This window comes from Phoxinus phoxinus, assembly GCF_949152265.1.
Source record: "Phoxinus phoxinus genome assembly, chromosome: 9".
NCBI lineage: Eukaryota > Metazoa > Chordata > Actinopteri > Cypriniformes > Leuciscidae > Phoxinus > Phoxinus phoxinus.
Window position 1 is genome coordinate 35,567,362 of NC_136884.1, and position 24,489 is coordinate 35,591,850.

Genomic DNA, 24,489 nt, shown 5'->3' on the forward strand with positions numbered 1-24,489 from the left:
TCTAAACTACTTAGAACAATATCTAAGGCTGCATCAAAAGGTAGCTTCGCGTCTGCTGCCATGTTGAATCCATAAACAAACTGCTTAGTTGTGTCGCATAGATGTCGTCATCGTCTTGCTGCTCCCTCCCCGTTCTGTGATTGGTTCCCTAAACGAGGCGAAAATCAGGTCCATGGTTTCCAGACTGCCTTTTAGCGAGAATAAAATCGCGCTGCGCAAAGGCAGTATGGGGAAACCCAGGCTAATGTCTGACCATGTTATATTTAAAATCTGAAGATGATAAGTCTAAAATTCTATATTTAGTTAAATGTTTTTCAAGATCATGTCATATGACTTTATTTTGATTGGACTCTAAAATGCAAACTGAGTTTTTTTGGGGCAGAGTTTCATGCCCCTTCAATATTATGTATGTTTAGATTATATTTTTACTATAGTGTTTATGCTGCCACATTATCAATGAAGTGTGTGCTCGCAAATATCTGTTGTAAATGTGTATAAATGTGCTGAAATGTGTAAATGAGTTGATGAAGCGCGCACATGTGTTAATGTTTGCGGTTTGCTATCTCCGGTAATGGCACATTGACACGCAAATTGTTCACCATTATTCACATCAGTTATTCATAAAGGCTAATGGTAATATACTTTGAAATATTTATGTAATTATAGTTTTCCACTTAAAAAAGAAAAAGGAATGTAGCTGCAGCATCACTACCTTCACCTGCTACTCGAAGGACACGCAGCAACACAGTTGGAAATCAGAAAGAGCAAGTACATATTTACCCACTATTTTACAGATTTTAGTTCAATTTTGTTTATATACTTAGTGATAATACAATATGAGCCTGTATGACTTTATTACTTAAATTTGGAGGTTGGTTGATAATGTTACGTGGTATGTTTGCTTTGTTATCAGCATGCTAATGCTCATCAGTTATGCATGTACTAGAATGGTACTCTGTAAAATATATGATAATAATAGTTTTCAACTTTTTTTGAAAGGAATGTAGCTTGCTCACTCTCACCATCAACTGGAACTCGGTGTCACGACACACACAAGAGAAAAGGTAAGGTCCAGGCGCAGTATTTATTTGAGGGGTAATCCGTACTCACAAAACAGTCCAGGCAAGGGTCAAAATCCAGTAAAGCAATCCAACAGACACAAGAAACAGGCAGAAACAGGAACGGAAGTGTGGGGACATTAAACAAGGACTCCGTGACAAACACTGAAACAGACAGGGTATATATACACAAGTGCAAACAAGGTGACGAGAAACAGCTGAAGGAAATTAACAATCAGTGACAGACAGGATTGTGGGAAATGTAGTGAAAATGCCTAGACACCGTGAAAACTGAGACCTCTAGTGTTAAACCCAGGGAACCACCAGACACTGTGACATAACCTCCCCTCTACGGAGCGGCTACCAGACGCTCCAAGACCACAAGAAACAAACAAAACAAGAGTCCAGGCGGGAGGTGGAAAGGTGGAGGATCAGGGGGTGGGGGGCCAGGTCCATGGAGGGGAACAGGAACAAGGGGGGAACGGCTTAAGCGGCGGCCAGGGCAAAACAGACAGTCCATCGGGCGGCCAGGGCGAAGCAGACAGTCCATCCGGTGGCCAGGGCGGAGACGACCCCTCGGGCGGCCACGGCGGTGAAGACCCCTCGGGCGGCGACCAGGATGAAGACGACCCTTTGGATGGCCACGGCGGTGAAGACTCCTCGGACGGCCACGGCGGTGAAGACCCTTTGGATGGCCACGGCGGTGAAGACTCCTCGGACGGCCACGGCGGTGAAGACCCCTCGGGCGGCCACAGCGGAGAAGACCCCTCGGGCGGCCACGGCGGAGATGACCAGGGTGAAGATGACCACTCGGGCGGCCATGGCGGAGACGACCAGGGTGAAGACGACCACTCGGGCGGCCATGGCGGAGACGACCAGGGTGAAGACGACCACTCGGGCGGCCATGGCGGTGAAGACCAAGGAGGGACAGGGACAGACCCTGGCTCAGGAACAGTCACAGACACCACCGGCTCAGGAACTGCAACAGACACCACCGGCTCAGGAACTGCAACAGACACCACCGGCTCAGGAACTGCAACAGACACCACCGGCTCAGGAACTGCAACAGACACCACCGGCTCAGGAACAGCAGACACTGGCTCCGGCTCTGGAACAGCAGACACTGGCTCCGGCTCTGGAACAGCAGACACTGGCTCCGGCTCTGGAACAGCAGACACTGGCTCCGGCTCTGGAACAGCAGACACTGGCTCCGGCTCTGGAACAGCAGACACTGGCTCCGGCTCTGGAACAGCAGACACTGGCTCCGGCTCTGGAACAGCAGACACTGGCTCCGGCTCTGGAACAGCAGACACTGGCTCCGGCTCTGGAACAGCAGACACTGGCTCCGGCTCTGGAACAGCAGACGTGAAGTGGACAGTCTCTGGAACGGCAGACAGCCTGTGCCTCCTCCACGCATGCAGTACAGCCACCGCATAACAGAGGAAGACCGCTCTCTTGGCCGTGGCAGGACTGATGGTGGGCGGCTCCGAGACAATCTCAGGGATGACAGCGGGCTGCTCGGAGGGGACGGACTGCGGGACGACAGCGGGCTGCTCGGAGGGGACGGACTGCGGGACGACAGCGGGCTGCTCGGAGGGGACGGACTGCGGGACGACAGCGGGCTGCTCGGAGGGGACGGCCTCCGGGACGACAGCGGGCTGCTCGGAGGGGACGGCCTCCGGGACGACAGCGGGCTGCTCGGAGTGGACGGCCTCCGGGACGACAGCGGGCTGCTCGGAGGGGACGACCTCCGGGACGACAGCGGGCTGCTCGGAGGGGACGGCCTCCGGGACGACAGCGGGCTGCTCGGAGGGGACGGCCTCCGGGACGTGAACAGTCTCTGACTGGGCAGACGTGACGTGAACGAACTCTGGCTGGGCAGACGGGACGTGAACAGTCTCTGGATGGGCGGACGTACGTTTTCCCCTTCTCCGCCCGCGATGGCGAGATGGTGGCTCTGATCCGTCCCTCACCAGTCCAGGGACGAAGGGGGGCCAAGGTGGAGGGTGGTGTTGGCCTTGTTCTCGACCACCTCCTCCTCTGTGACCTCCCCGGGTCCCACGAAAAATAACTAGGTGGGTCCCCTCAAAACAATCCCTCCTCTCCCGCTCGATGGCTTGGGAAGAGAAGTTGGAACACATACCGCTGGATCCTTGCATGACGGAGTCCTTCTGTCACGACACACACAAGAGAAAAGGTAAGGTCCAGGCGCAGTATTTATTTGAGGGGTAATCCGTACTCACAAAACAGTCCAGGCAAGGGTCAAAATCCAGTAAAGCAATCCAACAGACACAAGAAACAGGCAGAAACAGGAACGGAAGTGTGGGGACATTAAACAAGGACTCCGTGACAAACACTGAAACAGACAGGGTATATATACACAAGTGCAAACAAGGTGACGAGAAACAGCTGAAGGAATTAACAATCAGTGACAGACAGGATTGTGGGAAATGTAGTGAAAATGCCTAGACACCGTGAAAACTGAGACCTCTAGTGTTAAACCCAGGGAACCACCAGACACTGTGACACTCGGACTAGGAAGGCACGCAGCAACACAGACAGAAATCAGAAAGAGTAAGTACATATTTACCCACTATTTTACAGATGTTACTTCAATTTTGTTTATATACTTAGTGATGATACATTATGTATATGTGCCTTTGTGGCTTTGCAAAAATTGTGTTGTTGTTATTATGCATGCACAATATTACAATGATTGCCCATCAGTTATGCATGTGCTGGCATAGTACATTGTTCAACCTTTATTAATATTATTATTTTTATAGGAATGTGGTAGCATCACTCTCACCTTCACCTGCAACTCTCACTGGGAGGACACACGACAGGTGTCGTTCAGTTTTGAGAACAATTGAAAATGACACTGAGTAAGTACTTATGCCCCTACTTTCAGATATTAGTATAATTCTGTTTACATATTCCGGTTTTGTCTGGGCAATATTACTTTTAGTGATTGAAATACAGTTTTTTGTGTAATAAACATGCTCACAGTTATAACGATGATGGTGATCATCAGACACCTGTTGCAAAGAAGGGCCAAGACAAACATTCAAACAAGCAACACACAGTCGTCTCTGTCATGGAAAACAGAGACTGACATTGATATGGTTCCACAGACTCTGAGATTCCTGCCTGCACAGGAACCTGGACCACAGCTGAGTTCTGCTGACACACACACTCCCCAGAGTCTCTTCAAAATGTTTTTTTTCTGAGCATGCAGTGTCAACTCTGTGCCACAACACCAATGCTCAGGCTGCTGGTGCAATTGCAAAGGGCCGCAAATATAAATTAATATTGGGCTGCTGTTTTACTTGGCCATGGTGAAGATGAGCTTCATCAAGGACTACTGGCGGCAAGACAGTCTTTTCTCTTTGCCTTTTCCTGCCACAATCATGTCCAGGGACAGATACCGCACCATACCGCCAGCAGTCGATTCTGATATTCTAGGTATTATTAACTGGCCGGAATTTTGAGATTGCAATAGACGTGAAGGACTATAATGCGTTAAGAGCTCGCTCAAGTACTGCGGAGCTAAACCATTTATTGCTTTGTAAGTAATCAGCAATATTTTTAAATGTATACGATGTTTAATAGGCAGCCAATGCAGTGTTGACAGAACTGGGCTAATATGGTCATACTTCCTGGTTCTGGTAAGAACTCGAGCTGCTGCGTTTTGGACCAGCTGTAGTTTGTTTGTTAAGCATGCTGGGCAACCACCCAGTAGAGCATTACAATAATCTAGCCTTGAGATCATGAACGCATTATCTAATTGTTCCGCATTTGTCAATGAGAGCATATGGCGTAATTAAATATATTTTTAAGATGGAAAAATGCGATTTTACAGATACTAGACACATGACTTTCAAATGAAAGATTGGTATCAAAGAGCACACCCAGGTTCCTAACCGACGACGAAGACTTAACAGAGCAGCCATCAAGTGTTAGACAGTACTCTAGGTTATTACGTGTGGAAGTTTTTTGTCCAATAATTAGAATCTCTGTTTTTTCTGAATTTAGTAGTAGGAAATTACAAGTCATCCAATTTTTTATATCAGCTATGCATTCCGTTAATTTTGTGAATTGGTAGGTTTCGTTAGGTTTTGAAGAAATATACAGCTGAGTATCGTCGGCATAACAGTGAAAGCTAACTCCATGTTTCCTAATGATATCTCCTAATGGTAGCATGTACAGAGTGAACAGCAGCGGTCCTAGTACTGAGCCTTGTGGTACGCCATACTAAACTTGTGATTGATAAGACATCCCTACAAACTGATAGCAGTATTATATAATATATTATATATTATAATTGATAGCTTGTCAATACTATGCATATTTTTTTATCTCATCATCTATTTTTTTAATAAAGTTAATATCACATTTTTTAGTTAATGGTTAGCTGAATTGAATAAATTAATCACCATAAGCATTCGTTATGCTCGCACGTAACATGGTGAACAGCCATATAATATGTAACTTATGAGTGTATGTATTTCTATTTTCAGTTTGTTTCACACCGTTCATGTGGAAAAGTAACACTCTCACCTTTTGTTTCTGGGAGTTATTGCGTGAAGGTGTTTAATGCAATGGATTTTTTTTTTCAATTAGTGCAATTCAACATGCTTACTTGTTTCGAAGACATTTGTCATTATTTTACTTTCATAGTTTCAGAGCTTGCTGATGCTTTCATCTTTGTAAAATTAATATGCATATTCTCTTACATTCACACACACTTGAACATTTTAGTCACATTTATACCACCAATACAGTATTCATGCAGTGATTTATTAAATAGAAAAGACTCAAATATTGTAAATATTTACCTTAACCTTTACAGAGAATGTGTGAATCATACATTATGATTACATTAAGCTCAAAAGGACAATATATTGGTAAATATTATGATCAAAGCTAAGATTAACATTGACTACGTTTACATGCTGTTAAAATTCGGGTTATGGTCGGGTTAAGGTCACTATTCGGGTTTCTGAAACATTCGGGATAACCCGTTTACATGCGTGAGCAGAGAGAGTTACTCCTGTATACATGGAATGTGTAATCAGTCGCCAATACCCCAATGTAAACGGCGACGCACGGTTAGCGTCTGGACGTACGGACAACATTAAGACGCAATGCGTCATTTTCGATTCTTTTTCCTGTATCCAAAGACAACAACAACAACAGCAGCAGCAGGCGGATAATGAATAGTTCGGGGCAGATAGCGATAGTCTTTGTTTGCGCTTTGGCGCTGGTACTGATCCACCAGCAGCACTTGACACTACTGTGCCTCGTGGTCTTTATTAATAGAAGGAGAGAAATTAAGCAAGAGATGGGAAATGTAGCTGGAGCTGTGCCACACATATAAAGAAATTGGTCTCCTCCTCGCTCCAAAAGTGCGGTGCTGTGCTGCGTCTCGCCATGTTAACCTCGACTTGTTTACTTCCACTATACTGCACGCGGGGGTTTTTTATGCGCCGTCTCTACTCAAAAGACCAAGATTCCTTGCGAATAGAACATGCGCAGAACACACATTTTGATGGGGATATGCCGAAACGCGTTTACAAGACCAAATATTCGGGTTAGAAAAGGGATACCCCAGGTATAATATCCGTGTTTTTGCCGGTGTTTACATGGCCGTGCGTGACCGGGTTATTGCTAATATCCCGGTTTTGAACGGGTTATTGGCTGCATGTAAACGTAGTCAGTGATTGTAGATTATACGTACAATTTTATACGTACAATTTTACTCCTTTAATTAACAATACACACTTAAGGCTGAAGACAGATGTAGTTTAGACATAGATCAGTGATAAGATTAACATTTACTGTAGATTATAAGTAAGCATCCCTTTTAATTACACACGTAAGATGATTCGTCATGATTAAATCTCCAGCAAAAGAAAGCAAAGCAGCAAGATGATCAGAGAGGAAGCAGTCTTGACACTTGTCCACACATTTACTACAAGAGGAGAGGAACACATGGGAAGATAAACATTATTAATGCAATAGAAAAATACAGATTTAGTGGCGTATATATTTGTAATGTGCATGCAATGAATCACTTCACAGAAATTAGATTGTTTTTAGTGAGTCAAAAACATACAGTGCAAACAAATCACTCGTTTGAGGCAGTTCTGTTAGTGAATAATTCAGACAGACTGTTTGAATCACTCAAAGGACACAAATCCTTCTCTAATTCAACTCACTGAATCTATCAGAGACGCTTTGGAAACATTTTTGGATGTCCTTAGTTGTTGTAAAAACAAATTCAGAAATAAAGCAAATAGAGATTGTAACTGAAAACATCCAAATGCATCATAATCAAATCAAAGGTACTCAAAGCGTTTGAGTTGGAACCGAACTGAATAGTGAAATGTGTATGAATACCCAGCCCTATTTACGGTTATGACGTGAAACTCCTGTTCATCATGTCACTGCCGTAGCAGATTGCTGTTCTTATCGTAAAGCAAGGCTCTGTTGTGTTGGGATGTACCTTAATGAATGTTTAAACTATGTTGTAGTCTTACCCCTCAGTGGGCCCTGGTGTAGTTGTAGTGCTAGTTGTTGAGATGGGCTGAGGTGTGGGAAGAGCTCCAAGAAACAAACAATAATACTGTTAGAGTTTTAACACCAGATGCATCAGTTTCTCTCTGAATGCCTTCTGACCAGTGTTTTTTATATTATAATTTTTAAAAGACAGGTTAGACATTAATGTTTAGAATGGTAAAACATGGTCATTTAGTTGTACAGGGCTGAGCAAATATTGGAGAAACTCTTTAACGCACCAGTACAGTTGTAATGCCTTTAAAGGTGCATATGTGAATTAAACATAGAACAATGATCTTCATCATCACGTCTCTGGTGCAAGGGAATCATAAATATGCTAAATATGCTGATTAAGGACTGTTGGGATCACAGGAATGCACCTCTAACTTACGTCTGTACCATTTGTTTGGCCTCATTTGACAGTTTATGATCTGAACAGAACTTAATAGAGATATTAAAGTATCTTAATGTACAGTCTAAAAACTATTGCTTAAACATACATTGAGGTGAATATGTTAATGTACTTCTTCCCCTCTAGATCACCACCTATTTACCTTCAAACAGTATGTAGGAGCTTAAGGGGTAACCATAACTTTATAGGAGTCAGATTAATTATATTGGAGTAAGATAAATAACTGAATTGTGCATGTCATGCTTCATCTACTTTTTCTTTGGATTATTAGTTCAGAACGGTAGCTTAAAGGCCCACTGAAGTGCTTTGGAACACGCAGCTTTTTATGATGCGTTGGCAATTTCCACTGAAACAGGAAGCTAAGGCGGGACATATTGAATGGCTCCTCCACCGGTTTAAATAGCGTTTAGTTTGCAAATGGTACTTGACAGCACCATGGAAGCGAATACGAGCGCTGATGATATGTTGGATTCAATAGCAGACGTGTGAATAAATTCTAGCCATTTCATTCTTAACCAACGTACAGTTGGAAAATGGCATAAAACTTGAGCGTTTGAGCAACTGAATACACATCTCCAACCCATATTGCTCCGTGACGTGTCAACGGTAGTGATGTCCGGTTCGTGAACGAATCGTTCTTTTGAAACCGGTTCTTTTTACTGAAACGGTCGTACTAGTTCACCAAATTGAACTGAATCGTTCAAAACAGTTTGAGTCTTCAGTCAGCGCTGATCCACAGTTTTCTAAAGTTACTCACTTTCGGGCGTGCCTGACAGTCACTCCGACTCGAAATAAACCAATATCCTGGAGTATATGTTACTCCAGTAACTCTGACAGTTCTCCAGAGCTGAGACATGTTGTGCTGCTGAGAGAACTGATGAGCACGAGCAGCTTATACTGAGCATGCGTGTACTACCGAACGTACAGCCACGGTCGCTTTGGTAAGGTGGTGTTTATAGCATAGGGGGCGGGACACTTTAGATTCTAGAGAGCATTTGATTGGACAGAAGATGTGGTGAGAAGCTGAAGTCCACAATGATAAAAATCCTTGATTCATTATAGCGGAAGTGAGAGATTGTACGTTTTGAATGCTTATATCTTCTAAATGCGAATTTTGTCATTGTTTTGGAACACATCAGCTTATTCATAACCTTAACATATTCATACAAAGAGCTAAAAATTTCCGGGGGCCTTTAAGCTTACAGATGTGACTATATTCACACATTCTCACCTGATCGCTTCTACATTATTTCTTAAATATAGTGTTCATTTTAATTAAGTACTTTTTAATTTTATGGATAATTGAACAAGAGAGGATCAAATAATATTCACCTTTAGGCACACGGTCCCTGCCGCTGTGCACTTGCGTCAGTAGAAACGTTGAAGTTCTTCACTGTTGCTTTAGGGCAGGGCAGAGAGTCTTTCTGAAGAAGCCCCGAGATATCTGGATTGGTACACAACATTTATAAAGATGCTCTCAGAAAGTGAGACACAATGGAAATATCATTCCTGGCCAATCATCATTCAAATATCCAGTTTGCTCTTAATACAGCAGTTGAACTTGTTCCCTGAGGTTACTTCACAAATCTTACCTTGCATGGTGAAGAGAATTATGATGTCACCACCCTTGATAAACTCTCTTCTAGCGAGATCATCTCTTGTTAGGATTACAAAGGAGGCGTCTCCACCCAGAAATACAGACTCATCACCGATGTTGGTTTGATATCCACTGTTTCGAGGATTGTCCCAGTAATATCGGCCTGTTAGAACAAAACATGGCTTTTAAAATAACCCTAAAAGCTACAGATAATAACTTTGATTGTCATCAAAGTAAAATATTGCATATTAACACATGATAAATAGAAAAATAATCATATTGTATAAAAGATCTAACCATAACGAGTCAAATCAGGGTCAGTGGTGATGCTTTGCTCAAAGGACATGCGCTTCTGTAGGTGTGGATTCTGGTCAAGGATCTGGACGGTTATTTGTCTCCATGGACAAGGCCACTGCAACTGCTCATCATATGCACCAGATACCAAAGAAACAAATACTGAAATTTGATTCCCTAAAAAACCTAACACAGCCCCAAAGCGATAACCATCACTGGAGTAATACAGTGGACTCTCTATTTTGCCAAACCCACTGTCCAGAATCTGCTCAAAGTCCCTTATCTGCCATGTGAGGGGACACTCGGCCTCTGAAACATTGATATCATCCAGTGAGAATCCTCCACTGGAGTTTCCAGCTCCTTTACGGCCTTCAAACACAACTTGGAAAGATGTATTTGCGTTCAGTGGCATGTGATGCAGCTTCCAGTAATTACCAGGGGTCTCTGCAAGAAATGAAGCGGTCAGTAACACTGAAACACAGGCCTATATGACTTGTAGTCTGTAAAGTTCTGCTGGAAGAGACGGACCGGTGATCTGATCCATAAGTCTGAGAGTTCCTCTGCTGTCTGCTTCATCCTGGTACTCTCGGATCCAGATGTTGAGCTGGTCAGACTCAATCCCGCTGTGATAGTAGTAGAACTGCAGGCACTGGACTTTGCAGTCTCTTGTAGGGGTCAGTGTCTTGCTCTCCAATCTGGCAGCGTCCCCCTGGTTTCTGCCCTCAGTGCTGAAGTGCATGAAGAAAGACGTCCCTGCAGGCATGAACACAGGTGTCAATTCAAGTCATCTTCATTTATATAGCGCTTTTAACAATGTAGATTGTTTCAAAGCGGCTTTACAGTGATAAACGGATAATTTAAGGTAACAGAGATTGTTTTGGTTTATAGCGGTTCTTGAATAAAGATATTTTCCAGCTAAAGTTAGTTTTGATTGATTCACTTCTGTCGCAACGATCATTAGTTATTAACCCTCTGGGGTCGGCAATCACGCCGGCGTGATCTGCTCGCTTTTTTTCTTATCAGTGCAAAACAGACTCAAAATACTCTGTTGATTTTGATCTTACATAATCATGTTACACATCATTCAAAACTGTTAAATGTCTTGTTTTATTTGTGTACACTCATAATAAAAACAAAATGTTGTGTTTTTCGTAAAATAAAGAAAATAAACATGATGCTCGTTCTGCCGTCTCTCTCAATGTGAAGTTCATTCTGAAACGCGACAGAAAATGACATTTAACTCAGTGAATACTTGCTACACACACATGAGACTTATGTCTTTACAAAGCTTGGAGTCTTTGTTTTTAAATGATGTAATTCATATTGAAAACAAATATTCTGTTTAAGGCCCCGTTTACACATACATGGTTATTTTGAAAAACTGAGACATTTCCCTTCGTTTGTGCCCTTCGTTTACACGCAAACGGAGAATTCTCCTCTAAAAACGATTCTTTCTAAAAACTCCGGCCAGAGTGGAGATTTTGGAAAACTTTGTTTGCATGTACCGTATTTTCCGGACTATAAGTCGCACTTTTTTTCATAGTTTTGCTGGTCATGCGACTTATAGTCAGGTGTGACTTATATATAGTGCTGGGTATCGATTCAAATTTCAAGAATCGATTCGATTCCGATTCTCAAGATCTTGAATCGATTATCATTATTCGATTCGATTCGATCTGATCCAATCTTATATTTTTAAAATCAAAAGTTTTAACTGTTCATGAACAATCAAGTGTTTGTATTAAATAACATTCACAAACATACATTAATGTTGTAAAAATGTATTGTTCACTCAATGTGTTAGATGTTAGATAAGGCATTACTAATGCCGCATTAGTTTAATGAATGGTATCTTAATGTAGTGTTACCAACTAAACAGGAGATAAAACATGTTTTATTTGACTTGACTGTCCTTTTATTTAATCCAAAACTGCGTTCATATTTAGAAGGCCTTTTAAACTAGATACAACCGCACACGATACCACTTTAGGGGCCGTTCACATATCGCGTTTTATGCGCGTGCAAATTCAGTGAGATGCACTTCAATGCATCTCAATAGGTCATGTGACAAAAACCAGCGGCCTTTCCGTAACAACATGGAAAGCTCGGCCGAACAGCTGATCATAGCTGTACAGGGCGGCTTTTTATTTCTCATCTCAATGAATATATCTAGTAGTAAAGCTAATGCAAGGGCTAGAAATCAATTAATTATTTGATGATACTTCCTCGTCAGCATGGAGAGCGCAGTTTGCACCGCTTTCTCCTCTCCACAAGCGCCTGCTTTCCCTTTGCGTCTGTCGTTGCTATGCAACCATGAACAGAGGCGCGCCTGGAAACCGAATTTGCACGCGCAAAAAACGCGTTATGAACGGCTCTTTCCTCCTCTCTTGTCAACAAGTGGATTCAGAGAAACCGCATTAGCAGCGCCGCCGGTCGCCATGTCTCGGTGTGTTTATGGGGAAAATGTAGGCCTGTTATTAAATCGATCCTCTGAGTTACGGATCGATCTTTAGAAATTAATATGAAAATCGATTCAGAATTGGTGAATCGATTTTTTCAACACAGCACTACTTATATATCAAAATTAATTCATACTGACTGAGATGAACCAAGAGGAAACATTACCGTCTACAGCCGAGAGAGGGCGCTCTAGTTAGCGGAGGTGTTCAGAAGCGACACCGAGGAAGAACTCAATGTATTCAGTGTTGAGGAATGAGATCGGGAGCTTGGTGAACTTGCTTACCAGTAACTTGTTGGACTCACTGGCTTATGTTCATTTAGCCTATTTAGCCTCCCAGGAATATGTTCTTTATGCTATTGTGTAGAGTCTCCCGCAGAAAATGTGTTAGTTAAGGTGTAACGTAACTTTGTGTAACTTAACTAAAACAAAATAGAAACGATTTACAGGCCAGAGTTTCTATTTGTAACATGTTTGCAGCGTTGAGCGATGTAGCCAATCACAGACATATGTGTTGATTTCTTGAACGCAATGGCCAATCAGAAGCATTTAAGATAGAATCTCCTCACCGCTCAAAACTGACTTTTTGTTCAGTGCTGAATTCTGCATGCTGGCAAATCCTCTGATTATAAAATATATTATGAAAGATTCATTATGCAGTCAGCTTCATTGAAAATAAAAGAGATGTATGAGATTGCGATGAACTGATGTCAGCTTTTTAGGAATTATTAAGGGAGCGTGCATTTGTGCGCATTCAGTCATGGCAAACCATGCATGCAGCCTGCGTGTTTTTATGTTAAATTAACAGTGGATTGTGAATGTTAATGCTTTAATAACAAATAATTTATCAGGAGCATTTATGCTGAAAATGTGTATGGCGACATGTAGGCTAACATAAAGTTAAGTTAAGTTACACAAAGTTACGTTACACCTTTAGACGTAGACGGCTGTAGACGGTAATGTTTTCACTTGGTTCATCTCAGTCAGTATGAATTAATTTTGATATATAAGTCGCACCTGACTATAAGTCGCAGGACCAGCAAAACTATGAAAAAAAGTGTGACTTATAGTCCGGAAAATACGATAACAGAAATAAGCGCAAATGTCAGAGCACATTACACAATGTCATTACAGACCACTTCCAGGACCCAGAAAACACCTCAGACCCCAGAGGGTTAAATTAGGGGCCGCTAAGACGACACCGTTCTCTCTACACAGACTTTAAACGCGAACCTGTAAGAAACGCTGATGGTGCTCACGTGCGCATTAAGAATTCATTCTATAGAATTCTATATATTCATTCTTGTCTGGCCGTAAAAAAAATGGATACAGAATTTTATCACTTCAGGGTAGATACGCGAAACCGAAATTATCCCGACAACGCTTTATCTGTATAGTTATGTAAAGGGACGCTTATATAAAGGGATCCTTCACAGGGGAGAGACTAGTTTGTGTAGTGTGGGGAACTGGGTGGTACAGTGACTGCAACTGTGGATGGAAGTGAAGTGCATTTATTTTAATAGATCTCACCGTTCTTCTCTTTGCCCAAGTAGGTGTGGTCAGTCACATTTATGCCACTCACTGACTTCACTCTCTGCCAGCCATAATCATCAGCAGAACAGACACTCATCTGACACAGAGATCCATCATCAAAACTACAGTGGTCAAGGAAAGAGATGGAGGAATCTGCAATGCAAACAAACAAACACTGAGACTAAATCAATTCATTACAATTTCATTTCGGCACAATTGTGTAAAAGTTTTTAATGCTGCATGGCCGGATGCGGGAGGGAAATCAATTATCCGGAAGTGAGTAAATGTGTACTGTATATAGGGTGGAGTTGTAGGAGAGGAAGGGGGAGGAAAAAGGAGCAGGTTACTTGCGACCCCGCTGTGACCCCGCTGTGTTCTGGCCAGGGTGGATCGCTAAAGCAAGCGTGAGTTGCCGATCGATTGAGTGTTGCGTGCTGTACCTCTGGATACCGGCTGCAGAGCAACGCATATCTTTTGTGCTGATGTAGCAGGTGTGCATTAAGAACATTATTTTGTGATTCCACTTGTCATGACCATTCCCTCAGTCTTTCCATCCGCCATGCTGACTAGGGGGGTGTGCGCACTTTGCTTCTTCCCAGTCTGCATGAGTTTTCACAGTGGTAGGTCACACAAGTTTACGTGGCGATTTAATAAGGGCCGCATACGCTATACTGTATACAATTGTATCACTACTGTCCACTGTATCACTTTAAGTCCCTCTGTGATGGACGCACATATGTTTCATTGATAATCATTGCTTCACTCTTCGTGGGACCAGACATGTTACAGGCGAGTGAAGTAGTTACCGGGGGGATAGTCTCTTTGCAGTTTGCAGCGCTCAATCGCCTGAGTGGATGAGAGGTACGCCATTTGCAAATATGAGATGTGAACTTAAATATATCTGATTCTAGTGAACCTCTGAAGTGTTAAATGTACTGAAATATTAAATATTAAAATGATTCCTCTTTCCTCAACCCCCCTTCACACAAGACATACTAATGTGCCGATATCTACTGTGTCTCAGTCTTGTGCTGTTTCTGATGATTCTGTGCAATTCTCTGATTTAAATGCTGTACCAGTGAATCTGATAAAAAACATAGTGAAACAGATTGGCAGCAGAATTGGCCAGAACATTATATACCTGGTACCAGTCTGGGTTTTTTGGCCAGAACAAGCAAAGTGATTCAACTATTAATATGAGTGATTTGTCAAAAGTCAGCGTAGTTGTTAAGCAAGATGTTAATGAGGTCCCGTTCTTCAGAGGTGATGGGGAACACAGTTAAAGGGCAAAGCACGTGATGTAGGAAAGGTTGGAGTGAGAAGTAACCCACTGATTGACCTCAGTGATGGTCCAAAGCTAATTTTTTAGCTAAAGCTAAAGTCTTAAAGCCTCCACAATGTTTCAAAGCACTAGATCCAGGATTGAGTAGAATTACTCCCCTGGTTTGCAAGGGTTATAAAGCACTATACTGAGTTCTACTCTCCAGGATGCCCGTCTCTATGATCCGGTTTCACTATTGGTTTTTGTGAGAGACTCCGTTTAGGAAAACAGACAGGTTGTTGGCAAGATTAGTTCAGTAGATTTGATCAGGTCAGCCTCTCTGGTGGTATGTGCGGTTGACTCTATGTCCCCTCAGAAAGTGACTAGACGGGACTTCTTTCGGACCCCTAGGCCATATTCCCTTAAAAGAACCCCTTCCATGGAAGCTGTTGGTTTCAAGCCCTTGAGTGGCCTTCGTAGGCTTTTCGTTGTTTGGAGGCCTCTTTGAGGCTTATAGCTAGAGTAGTGACCGTAGGGAATAATGTCCCTGACAGCCTGTATGTGACCTGAAGGGTGAGTGTTTCTTGGCATTTCAGGTTGAAACTGCCAGTTCTGACGTTTTGTCACGAGCCGTAATTGGCATGCACCGCCCTAAGCGTACATCGTTCCCCATAGCGTCATCAACGCAGTGTGAGATCCCCTTTGAAAGGGACCCTCTAGGTTACGACTGTAAATGATCTTTGGGCCCGCCACCGTTACACAATTTCAATTCGTCACAATTGTCCTTGGTCTCTCTGGCATCAAATATTGGTCTAGATGAGATATCCAGCAACTGCAACTTCATTTCAGTCTTACATAGAATCCACAAAATAAAAAGAAACAAAACATTAAAGACCACAAATGAAAACTATCACATACTTACTGCATTTATAGAGTTTGTTGAGCTCAATCACATCATATTCACTCATTTCCATTAGTTGTCCGACCACATCTTGAAACTCAGGACGCTTGGTAATGATTGTGGATCCATTACCGTTGCTGAAGGCATTTTGATCAAAATGCATCAAAGAATTATAATCATATGGGGTGCCTTGGGTGCCGGACACGTTCTCACTGGATTTATTGAAATAACTCTCATACCCTGAAAATAAAAAAATAAAGCCGTTATTAAGGTGATTAAGCATGCACAGCAAAATCCCCAGTGGTAAATTAAAGGATTAGTTCACCTCAAAATGAAAATTTCCTGATAATTTACTCACCCCAATGCCATCCAAGATTTTCATGTCTTTCTTTCTTCAGTGGAAAAGAAATTAAGTTTTTTGAGGAGAACATTTCAGGATTTTTCTCCACACAATTGACTTCAATCGCAATCAACATGTTGAAGTCCAAATCAATGCAGTTTCAAAGGGGTTTGAAGTGCTTCAAAGACCTCTGCACGATCCCAGCTGAGGAATAGGGTCTTATCTAGCGAAACGATCTGTCATTTTCTAAAAAAACATAAAAATGTATATACTTTTTAACCACAATTGTTCGTTTTGTGCTGGTCTGCGACGCGCCAGGCATTATGTCATCACGTTGGAAAATTCACGGGTCACGTTATCTGGTAAGTTATTTGTCTGTATACTCCATTTAAAAAAGGTAGGGACCTTTCCTACGTGATGAAATGATACGTAGCACATCTCGGAGATGGTACAAGACGGGCATTTGTGGTTAAAAAGTATATATATATATATATATATATATATATATATATATATATATTTTTTTTTTAGAAACGTTTTTCCCCCCAAAAAAAATACATTTATTTTCCACTGAAGAAAGAAAGACATGAACATTTTGGATGGCATTGGGGTGAGTACATTATCAGGAAATTTAAATTTTGAGGTGAACTAATCCTTTAACACTGCTCAGAGTTTATATAATCCACACTCACTCATAAGTAACACTGAAACAGTGTTGAAGTTAATGAGATAATTAAGTGATTAATTGAGTGATGATTGAGCATTATTGAAGACACCTGGGGCCCTATTGTAACGATCTGAAACGCAAGTATCAAACGCGAAACGCAAGTAATTTTGTGGGCGGATCCTGGGGGCTGTTGCTATTATACCGGCGGGATAAACGACTCTTGCGCCCGATGCAAATCTAAAATGTGTTGGTCTGAAGTCGCTTCATTACTCATAGGTGTGGTTTGGGCGTAGCGTGAAATAAACCAATCAGAGCGTCCTCTCACATTCCCTTTAAGAGCCGGCGCGCTTGTTCCATGGCGGATTGCTATTATAACGGCGGGTTTGCCGGCGCACGCCAGGAGCGGTTCACAGCCGAGGAGACCGACGTTCTCGTCAGGGCCGTAAAACACAGAGAAGTGACATTGTATGAGGATGATGGAGAAACCACACAAATTAGCTTCGGTTAAACAGGCGGATAATAATTTGGGTAAATGTGTAATCTAGATTTATGCCTATTCTTTAACATCTTCATGGACACAACAATGATTTCCCTCGTGTGTTAATATTTTTCCTTGTAATAATGTATGGTTTGCAAAAATGAAAACTGCTGCGTCCGTTTAGATTAGAGAATCAAAGTGTATGCGCGTTGTTCTCACGCTACATGCCAAGCACGCGCCCTTAAAATAGCATATGACTATCGCGCAACGCGCCACTGTCTTTAGACTCAGTTTTTCCTGGTCAGTGGTGGAATTCTTTTTTTAAACTCCAAAATAGCACCAGGGAACGTTTGCGCAGGAACACGCCTCCTCTTTTTGCTAAACCCGATATGGATTCGCTAATCCAATGGATTTCTTAATGGTTTTTTCTTTCTTATCTTTTCTTTTTTCTTCTTCATTTAGACAAATAGACCTCAAGAATGGTCAGTGGTGACAATTATAAAGCATGTTGCAGTTCATTCTGGGTACCACCAATTAAAACTCATTCATGGCTCTCGTCATGCATTGCTGCATGAATAAATAATGAGGTTAATTTTCACGTTAATGTCCTTTATTCTTAGAATTTTATTTTATTTCTGCTGTTTTTATGTGATTTTAGTCTCTTGTTTTCTGATGTTCAGAGTTGATCTGTTTATCTGAATATGCTGTTTATCACCATTGCTGAGATTCATACACTGAATCCTGATGTCTGTGTGTGCCTAAATAAAGGTTTTTTGTTTTTTTTTGTATCAGAATAACTTAAATTCTTTGGATTACATTGAAAATGTTAAAATTATTATACTGTACAAGGCTAGTGCTGCTCTAATCAATAAAGTAAATCTAACTTTTACACTGGGCTCGTTTGCTACGGTTCGAGCTCAAGCGCGATTTGTTCTGGCGTCTGGTCTGGTTTCACACTCAACTTGATTCTATCGGACCCTGGTGCGTTTGCGTGCATATTACGTCATCGCAAACGTGCACGGCGCATGATAGAAAACAGAACGCAGGTCAATATATTGTTTTTTATTAATTCTGTGCCATTATGCGCAGCTGAGTGAACAACACAGGTTTAGTGTGTGTGTGTGTGCGTGTTGCATAAGGTGGTCTTCTGCTGCTTCCAAACGGCAGAGGGGTTACCAGGATGTCATGTTTGGGGGGGCAACATAAACAATTAAAAAAATCGGCGCAAAATTAAGCTATACTACACACAATCTGTTTTAGTGCAAATCTTTTTCTAAGCCAGGAACCCAGAGATAGGCACAGGCCCCCTATTAGACTATAGGGCTATCACATAAAAGTTAGTTAAACCAGGTCAACATTAATAATATGATAATGTTATTATTATTATTAATATTATTATTATTATTTGACAGATTCATATATATATATATATATCAGATCACGGTGATTGCCTGATGATGAGTGACAGGTGTTTGCTTGTAAGAAGACGTGCTACACGAGTAGGCTACCAAAAAGGACGAGAGAGTTTTTTAAATGAATCTGGTAGGGATGGGACGATTACCGGTTTCACGATAAACCACGATGAAATGTACTGACGGTTAGTATTATCGTTTAAAATTTAATTATCATTAAAACCATGTTTGATTATCGCGATTTTAATAGCTCACTGTAAATCCTGTCCAGCCAGCAACAGTCTGACGCAGGCGCAGCGCGCAATGTTGTGTTTTTATTCGAGAAGGAATAGCGGATGGCAGTGACCGTGCTCGTGAGATTTTTCAGCCTTTTAAAGGGGTCATGACATGAGAAACCAAATTTGCCTTGATCTTTTGGTATATAAGAGGTCTTTGTACCATTAAAACGTCCTGCAAGTTTCATAGCTTAAGACTTCCTCCCCATTATAAACAAATCATTTATTTAATCAAGCTCTAAATACAGCTCGTTCTGGATCCATGGTAAGATGGATTACTTGTGAGGCTGTCGACGGACAGCGAGTGGGTCTGTGTACAGGGAAATTACGATGCCACAGATGTGCTGTTCCTGGCTGTGGACAAACAACATCTTTGAATACGCTGCGAAAGATCCAGTCGTCAGGGAAAAATGGATGCACTTTATTCTTTGCGGACGTCTCAGTCACGGCAGTGTTAGTTTAAGCGTTTGTTCTATACATTTGAAGGATGACTGTTTTGAGAACAAATCCCAATATGATGCTTGCTTTGCCAGAAAACTGTTGCTCAAAGATAAGTCCGTGCCGACTATTCTGGGCTCAACAACGACGACGCAAACTGTAAGTAATGTGTTTAAAACTTTAAACTACTTTTTAAATACGCTGAATCCGCAAATCCTCTGGCTGGGGGCGTTAATAATTTATGCATAGGCACTGACGTTAGCCAATCATAACAGTGGGCGTTAACACTGAACTCTTAAAGGGGAAACACCCCCAAATCAGACTGTTTGAATCAGAGGATGAGAAACAGGGTGGGAAAAGGTCATAAATCACTACATTTTAAAAGTTTTTTGTAAAAAAAACTATAGTAATACTATAATTTCACCTAAGGGAACATAATAATAAAATAAAAAAAAAACATGTCATGACCCCTTTAAGAGGACCAAATCTGAGGTGTGGTCATATTTTGGCTTTTACAAAAGTCCTGAGGGAAACTTAATCGAGGATGGCCCCCTGTCTGCAGAACAAAAAGTCGCTGCAATATAAACACTTCAAATCTGCCGAGTCGTCTTGTGTGACCATCACACACTGTTGTATAGCGAACGCAAGGCAAGTTAACTTTGACTTCAATACCAAAACTACGTCTGGGAAATAATTGGGCACAAAATGTTGTTTTGAGTTGAAATATTGTTTCTCACTCGCTTGAAATAAACGTGAAGCTTCCGCGAAGAAAAGTTTGCAGCAAGTGGCTTTGAACCAAAGACGAACGAACAAGTTCAAACAAGACTATTATTAAGAGTGACATTTAAGGGATAATAATGTATAGAATTATTGTAAACTTTTTTTTTTTTTTTTACCACATAATTACGGGGACATATTGAATTGAGATTAATGTTTTAAATCTTACCTGTTTATAAATCCATTTAGTACAGCGTACAAAACAATCGTCCAGACAAGATGATCACAACAATATTATCAAACTCTGTAAACAATAAATCAACTCTGATTTAATTTTCAATACAATCAAAAACGGAGACGCAAGACGGCAAGTTGCATTTGAATGAAACGAGAGCGCGCGCCCGTTGTGATGCATGGATGTGCGCTGTGTTATAAGTCAAGTCAAGTCACCTTTATTTATATAGCGCTTTTTACAATACAGATTGTATCAAAGCAGCTTCACAGTGATAACATGAAAATAATACAAAAAACTATTTCATCATCGTCCACCTTTAAGGCAGATCTATAATATTGTTGAATATTAAATGTCCCCAACTAAGCAAGCCAGAAGGCAAGGCAACAGCGGCAAGATATAAATTATAATGCGTTGCTAATTGACGACTGTCATTATAATGAAGGAAATGCCACAGAATAGAATCTTGCTTTAAAAATAAGTGCATAGAGCTGCTTGTTTTATTTGTTATTTGTTGATTTTCAAATATAAAACTTGTTGAAATATTTTCAGTGTGTGAGCATCAGTTATTTTTGAACACTTTCATCTCGTTTTAACAAAACCGTGATAATATTGATAATCACGATAATTTTGGTCACTATAATCGTGATATGAAATTTTCATACCGTCCCATCCCTAGAATCTGGTCATGTTTGTATAGACAAGAGGTAAATTAATTTGTTTCTTCTTCTAAGCTGTTCCAGACGTAGCTGCTACTTTTAAGGCTAGAATGCTTCGTGAATTACTCTTAGTAAAACACATTAGGAATCTAAAGTTATGAGTGACACAGCCATTATTTTTAGGAGTTTCTCTTAAATTTGCCAGTTAGGAGCTACTTGTAGCCTCTTATAAGATTCTTTGTGAATGCAGCCCCAGGGACATTTTTTTTATATGCTAATTTGAACAGTATGAGAACAGTATTTGAATGTTATTCTCTGGTTGTAAGTGGCTTTGGATAAAAGTGTCTGCTAATTGCTAAAAGAATAAATGTAAACATGCAGGCCTAGAAAAAAGGAAACATATTAGGCTACAGGGGGTCAGGAGACCTAGAGAGTTGAAATAAAAGCTATTTTTGTGAAACTATAAGAATTTAAATTATATGATTAGCAGAGGCAACATACATTTTTTTTAAATAGTTTTTTTTTTTTTAGTGGTGCTTGCCATAGGCAAATATTATTATTATTTTACCCTTTTTGTGAACTATTGTAGTACTTATTCATGGATTTCATCAGGTCCCCGATACATCCAGTGTATCCTATCTACAGGACCAGTCTGCGGCTAGTCTTGGCAAATTCAGAAACAAATTGATTCATGTCCAGATCTTTTGTGATATTTTTTTCGTGTGCCAAAATGACCAAATCTCTCTTCCTTGAATGCAGCATTGATCTTCGGAGAGGGGTGAGAATGCGGCTCAAGGTAGAAAAATAACTTTCACATGCAGCTGAGGACACACCAATGATGAGTGCTGTGACATACAGCTTATGCAAAATGGGGAAGGCCTCTTTGTACTGCTGAATGCACTTGCATACTTCAGAGAGGTTAGCATCAGTGGACAGTTTATTGAGCAACATTGCTTTTGCCACAGAAATTTCATTTTGCAAGGTCATACTATTTTGCTCTGTGCCTGCAAGCACTTGAAGTGGCTTCAGGAGAGAAGGTTCAAGGAAAGACGCTGATTTTGGTAGGAGAAATGATGTTGCCCTCATTAAATCAACATTTCTTTGAGAGAATCTAGTCTCCATCTCCACAATAGCCCTATCAAGGATGTTGAACATAGCCCTTTTAAAAGTCTGATTAGGAGCAGTTTGGTCATCAGAGTCACCACCATGCCCTAGTGTAGACTAGGGGTGTGCCAAAAAAATCGATTCACAGAAGAATCTAGATTCTCATTTGCAACGATTCAGAATTGATCTGAAATGTCCAAGAATCGATTTAATAAATAAATAAAATCAGCCGGCTGTTCGCCTCCATTTTTGTAACTAGCCTATACGGGACGTGAGCGGCAAATCACTAAAACAAAAAGGAAGCAAATGGATGAGAGGGAGATCTTTCGTTCCTACCATTTGCATGTGTTTTAAGTCCTGTCAGTTTAACAGGGCGCGCTTGACAGGGCATAAGAACGAGCAGAGAGAGAGAGCCGGCCGCGCGCGCGCACTCACCCGAGCGCTGTCTGCTCTCTCTCTCTCCGGCCGCGCATATTAATCAAAATCAATTAATACGATGGTGTCGGGAAAAAAACTCTCCAGTGATGAAATGTTTTCTGTGTTGACAAATCTTGTGCGATATCCTAAACTGCCGAATGCATTGCTTGTTTTTTCTGTTTACATTTCATTGTGAATGCTGCTACGTCAGAGCGGCCAAAGCGTCAACAAGGTTTCCCCGTACTTTTTGACAAGCGTCCTTGACAGGGCGGCCATAGCTTTTTTGCAGATCAAGTCGGCGGCGGTGTGAACGTACAGTCGGCCGCCAGCTGCAGACCAATGCACACTGCAGTGCTTCACGAAACTCCCTGCCAACTCCGAGAGGGCAAAACAAAAAAAACTCGGTCTATCGCTGCTTCATCGCCAGGTAGCTTAGGGGTAGGACTATTATTCATTTTGAAAGAAGCACTTTATTTTCATAACTTGTTATTCTTTAAGTTACTGTGTCTGACTGAGAAATATAGATGTTTTTTTGTCTTCACTGGTTGTGTTCTACATGATAATCGAATCGAATCGTTTTGAATCGAAAATCTTTTTGAATCGAAAATCGATTTTGAATCGAATCGTGGCCTCAAGAATCGGAATCGAATTGAATCGTGAGATGGTAAAAGATTCCCACCCCTAGTGTAGACAAGATAACACCACTGACAAGTTGTGAATTAACTATCCGTCTCATTTTAGGTGGGTTGGTAGGCCTACTTCCACACTGAGAGAAATGCTCCTCCCAGAATGAGTTGCATCGCATCTCCTTCAGTGTGACCGGGGAGGCTGTCACCACTTCCCCTGCAGTGCACAAATCCACTGTTTGTGACTTCAGAATTGAATTGGCTGGCTTCAGCGCACCAAGCACACGCAGAAGAAATTTGCCAGTGTCAAAGAAGTTCTATCTGTTAAGCTGAGTCAAAAGACCACATGCCTCTGTGTTAATGTCAAATGGTGCACTGTCATCCTCTGCTATCTCAGACAGAAGCCTCCTGATGACATCCTCATTGTGAACAATAGACTTGGTGACATCATAATGACTGGTCCAGTAGTCTTCTCAGTGTGGGTGTACTGTATCTATTTGCAACATAATGTCTGTGACAAAATGTGTTCAGTGAACTGGACCAGTCAAAGAACTTCTTTGCCACAGGTTCTGCATGCATTGCATGTACCACTGCCAAATGGAGTTGGTGGTTGTAGCAGTGCCCATATGGCATATCTTTACCCACTTTGTTTTGCAGCAAAGCCTGCACACCGCCCCTCACTCCTGACATGACAGAAGCACCATCATAACACTGAGACACTAAATTGTCACCATTGTAACCCAGGTCAGACAGATTAGACAGAATTTGGTCACACACATACTCAGCATCAAGCTGCTTCAATTCAATGAGGCCGATTAGGTGTTCCTCTGGGATCGAGTTGCGGACAAATCTAATGATGACTGACAAATTCTCAATGTTACACCGATCCCTGGTACCATCACTTTTAATACAAAGGCCAGGAGAGTCGGCCTCCTCATATTTGGTCTGGATGTCTTTTAGTAGCATTTTGGCAAGAGTTTGAATTATCTCGTTCTGAATCAAATTGGACGTGTATTTCGCGTTTTCAGGAATGCTTTTTGCAATCTCTG

The 24,489-nt window shown here is 41.5% G+C and overlaps 1 protein-coding gene across 1 annotated transcript in view; it reads right to left on the reverse strand.

Moving 5' to 3' along the window:
- Positions 1-5,757: 5,757 nt before the first annotated feature.
- Positions 5,758-24,489, reverse strand: part of LOC307004125 (meprin A subunit beta-like) — a 29,214-nt gene continuing 10,482 nt past the window's right edge. The window contains exons 6-13 of the mRNA XM_079623076.1: positions 16,097-16,315; positions 13,911-14,066; positions 10,451-10,675; positions 9,926-10,366; positions 9,624-9,791; positions 9,364-9,475; positions 7,601-7,664; positions 5,758-7,032 (exon numbers count right to left, since the gene is read on the reverse strand). Of these exons, the coding sequence (XP_079479202.1) occupies positions 9,366-9,475; positions 9,624-9,791; positions 9,926-10,366; positions 10,451-10,675; positions 13,911-14,066; positions 16,097-16,315 (1,319 nt within the window). The 3' untranslated portion in view covers positions 5,758-7,032; positions 7,601-7,664; positions 9,364-9,365. The remainder of the gene's footprint in view (positions 7,033-7,600; positions 7,665-9,363; positions 9,476-9,623; positions 9,792-9,925; positions 10,367-10,450; positions 10,676-13,910; positions 14,067-16,096; positions 16,316-24,489) is intronic.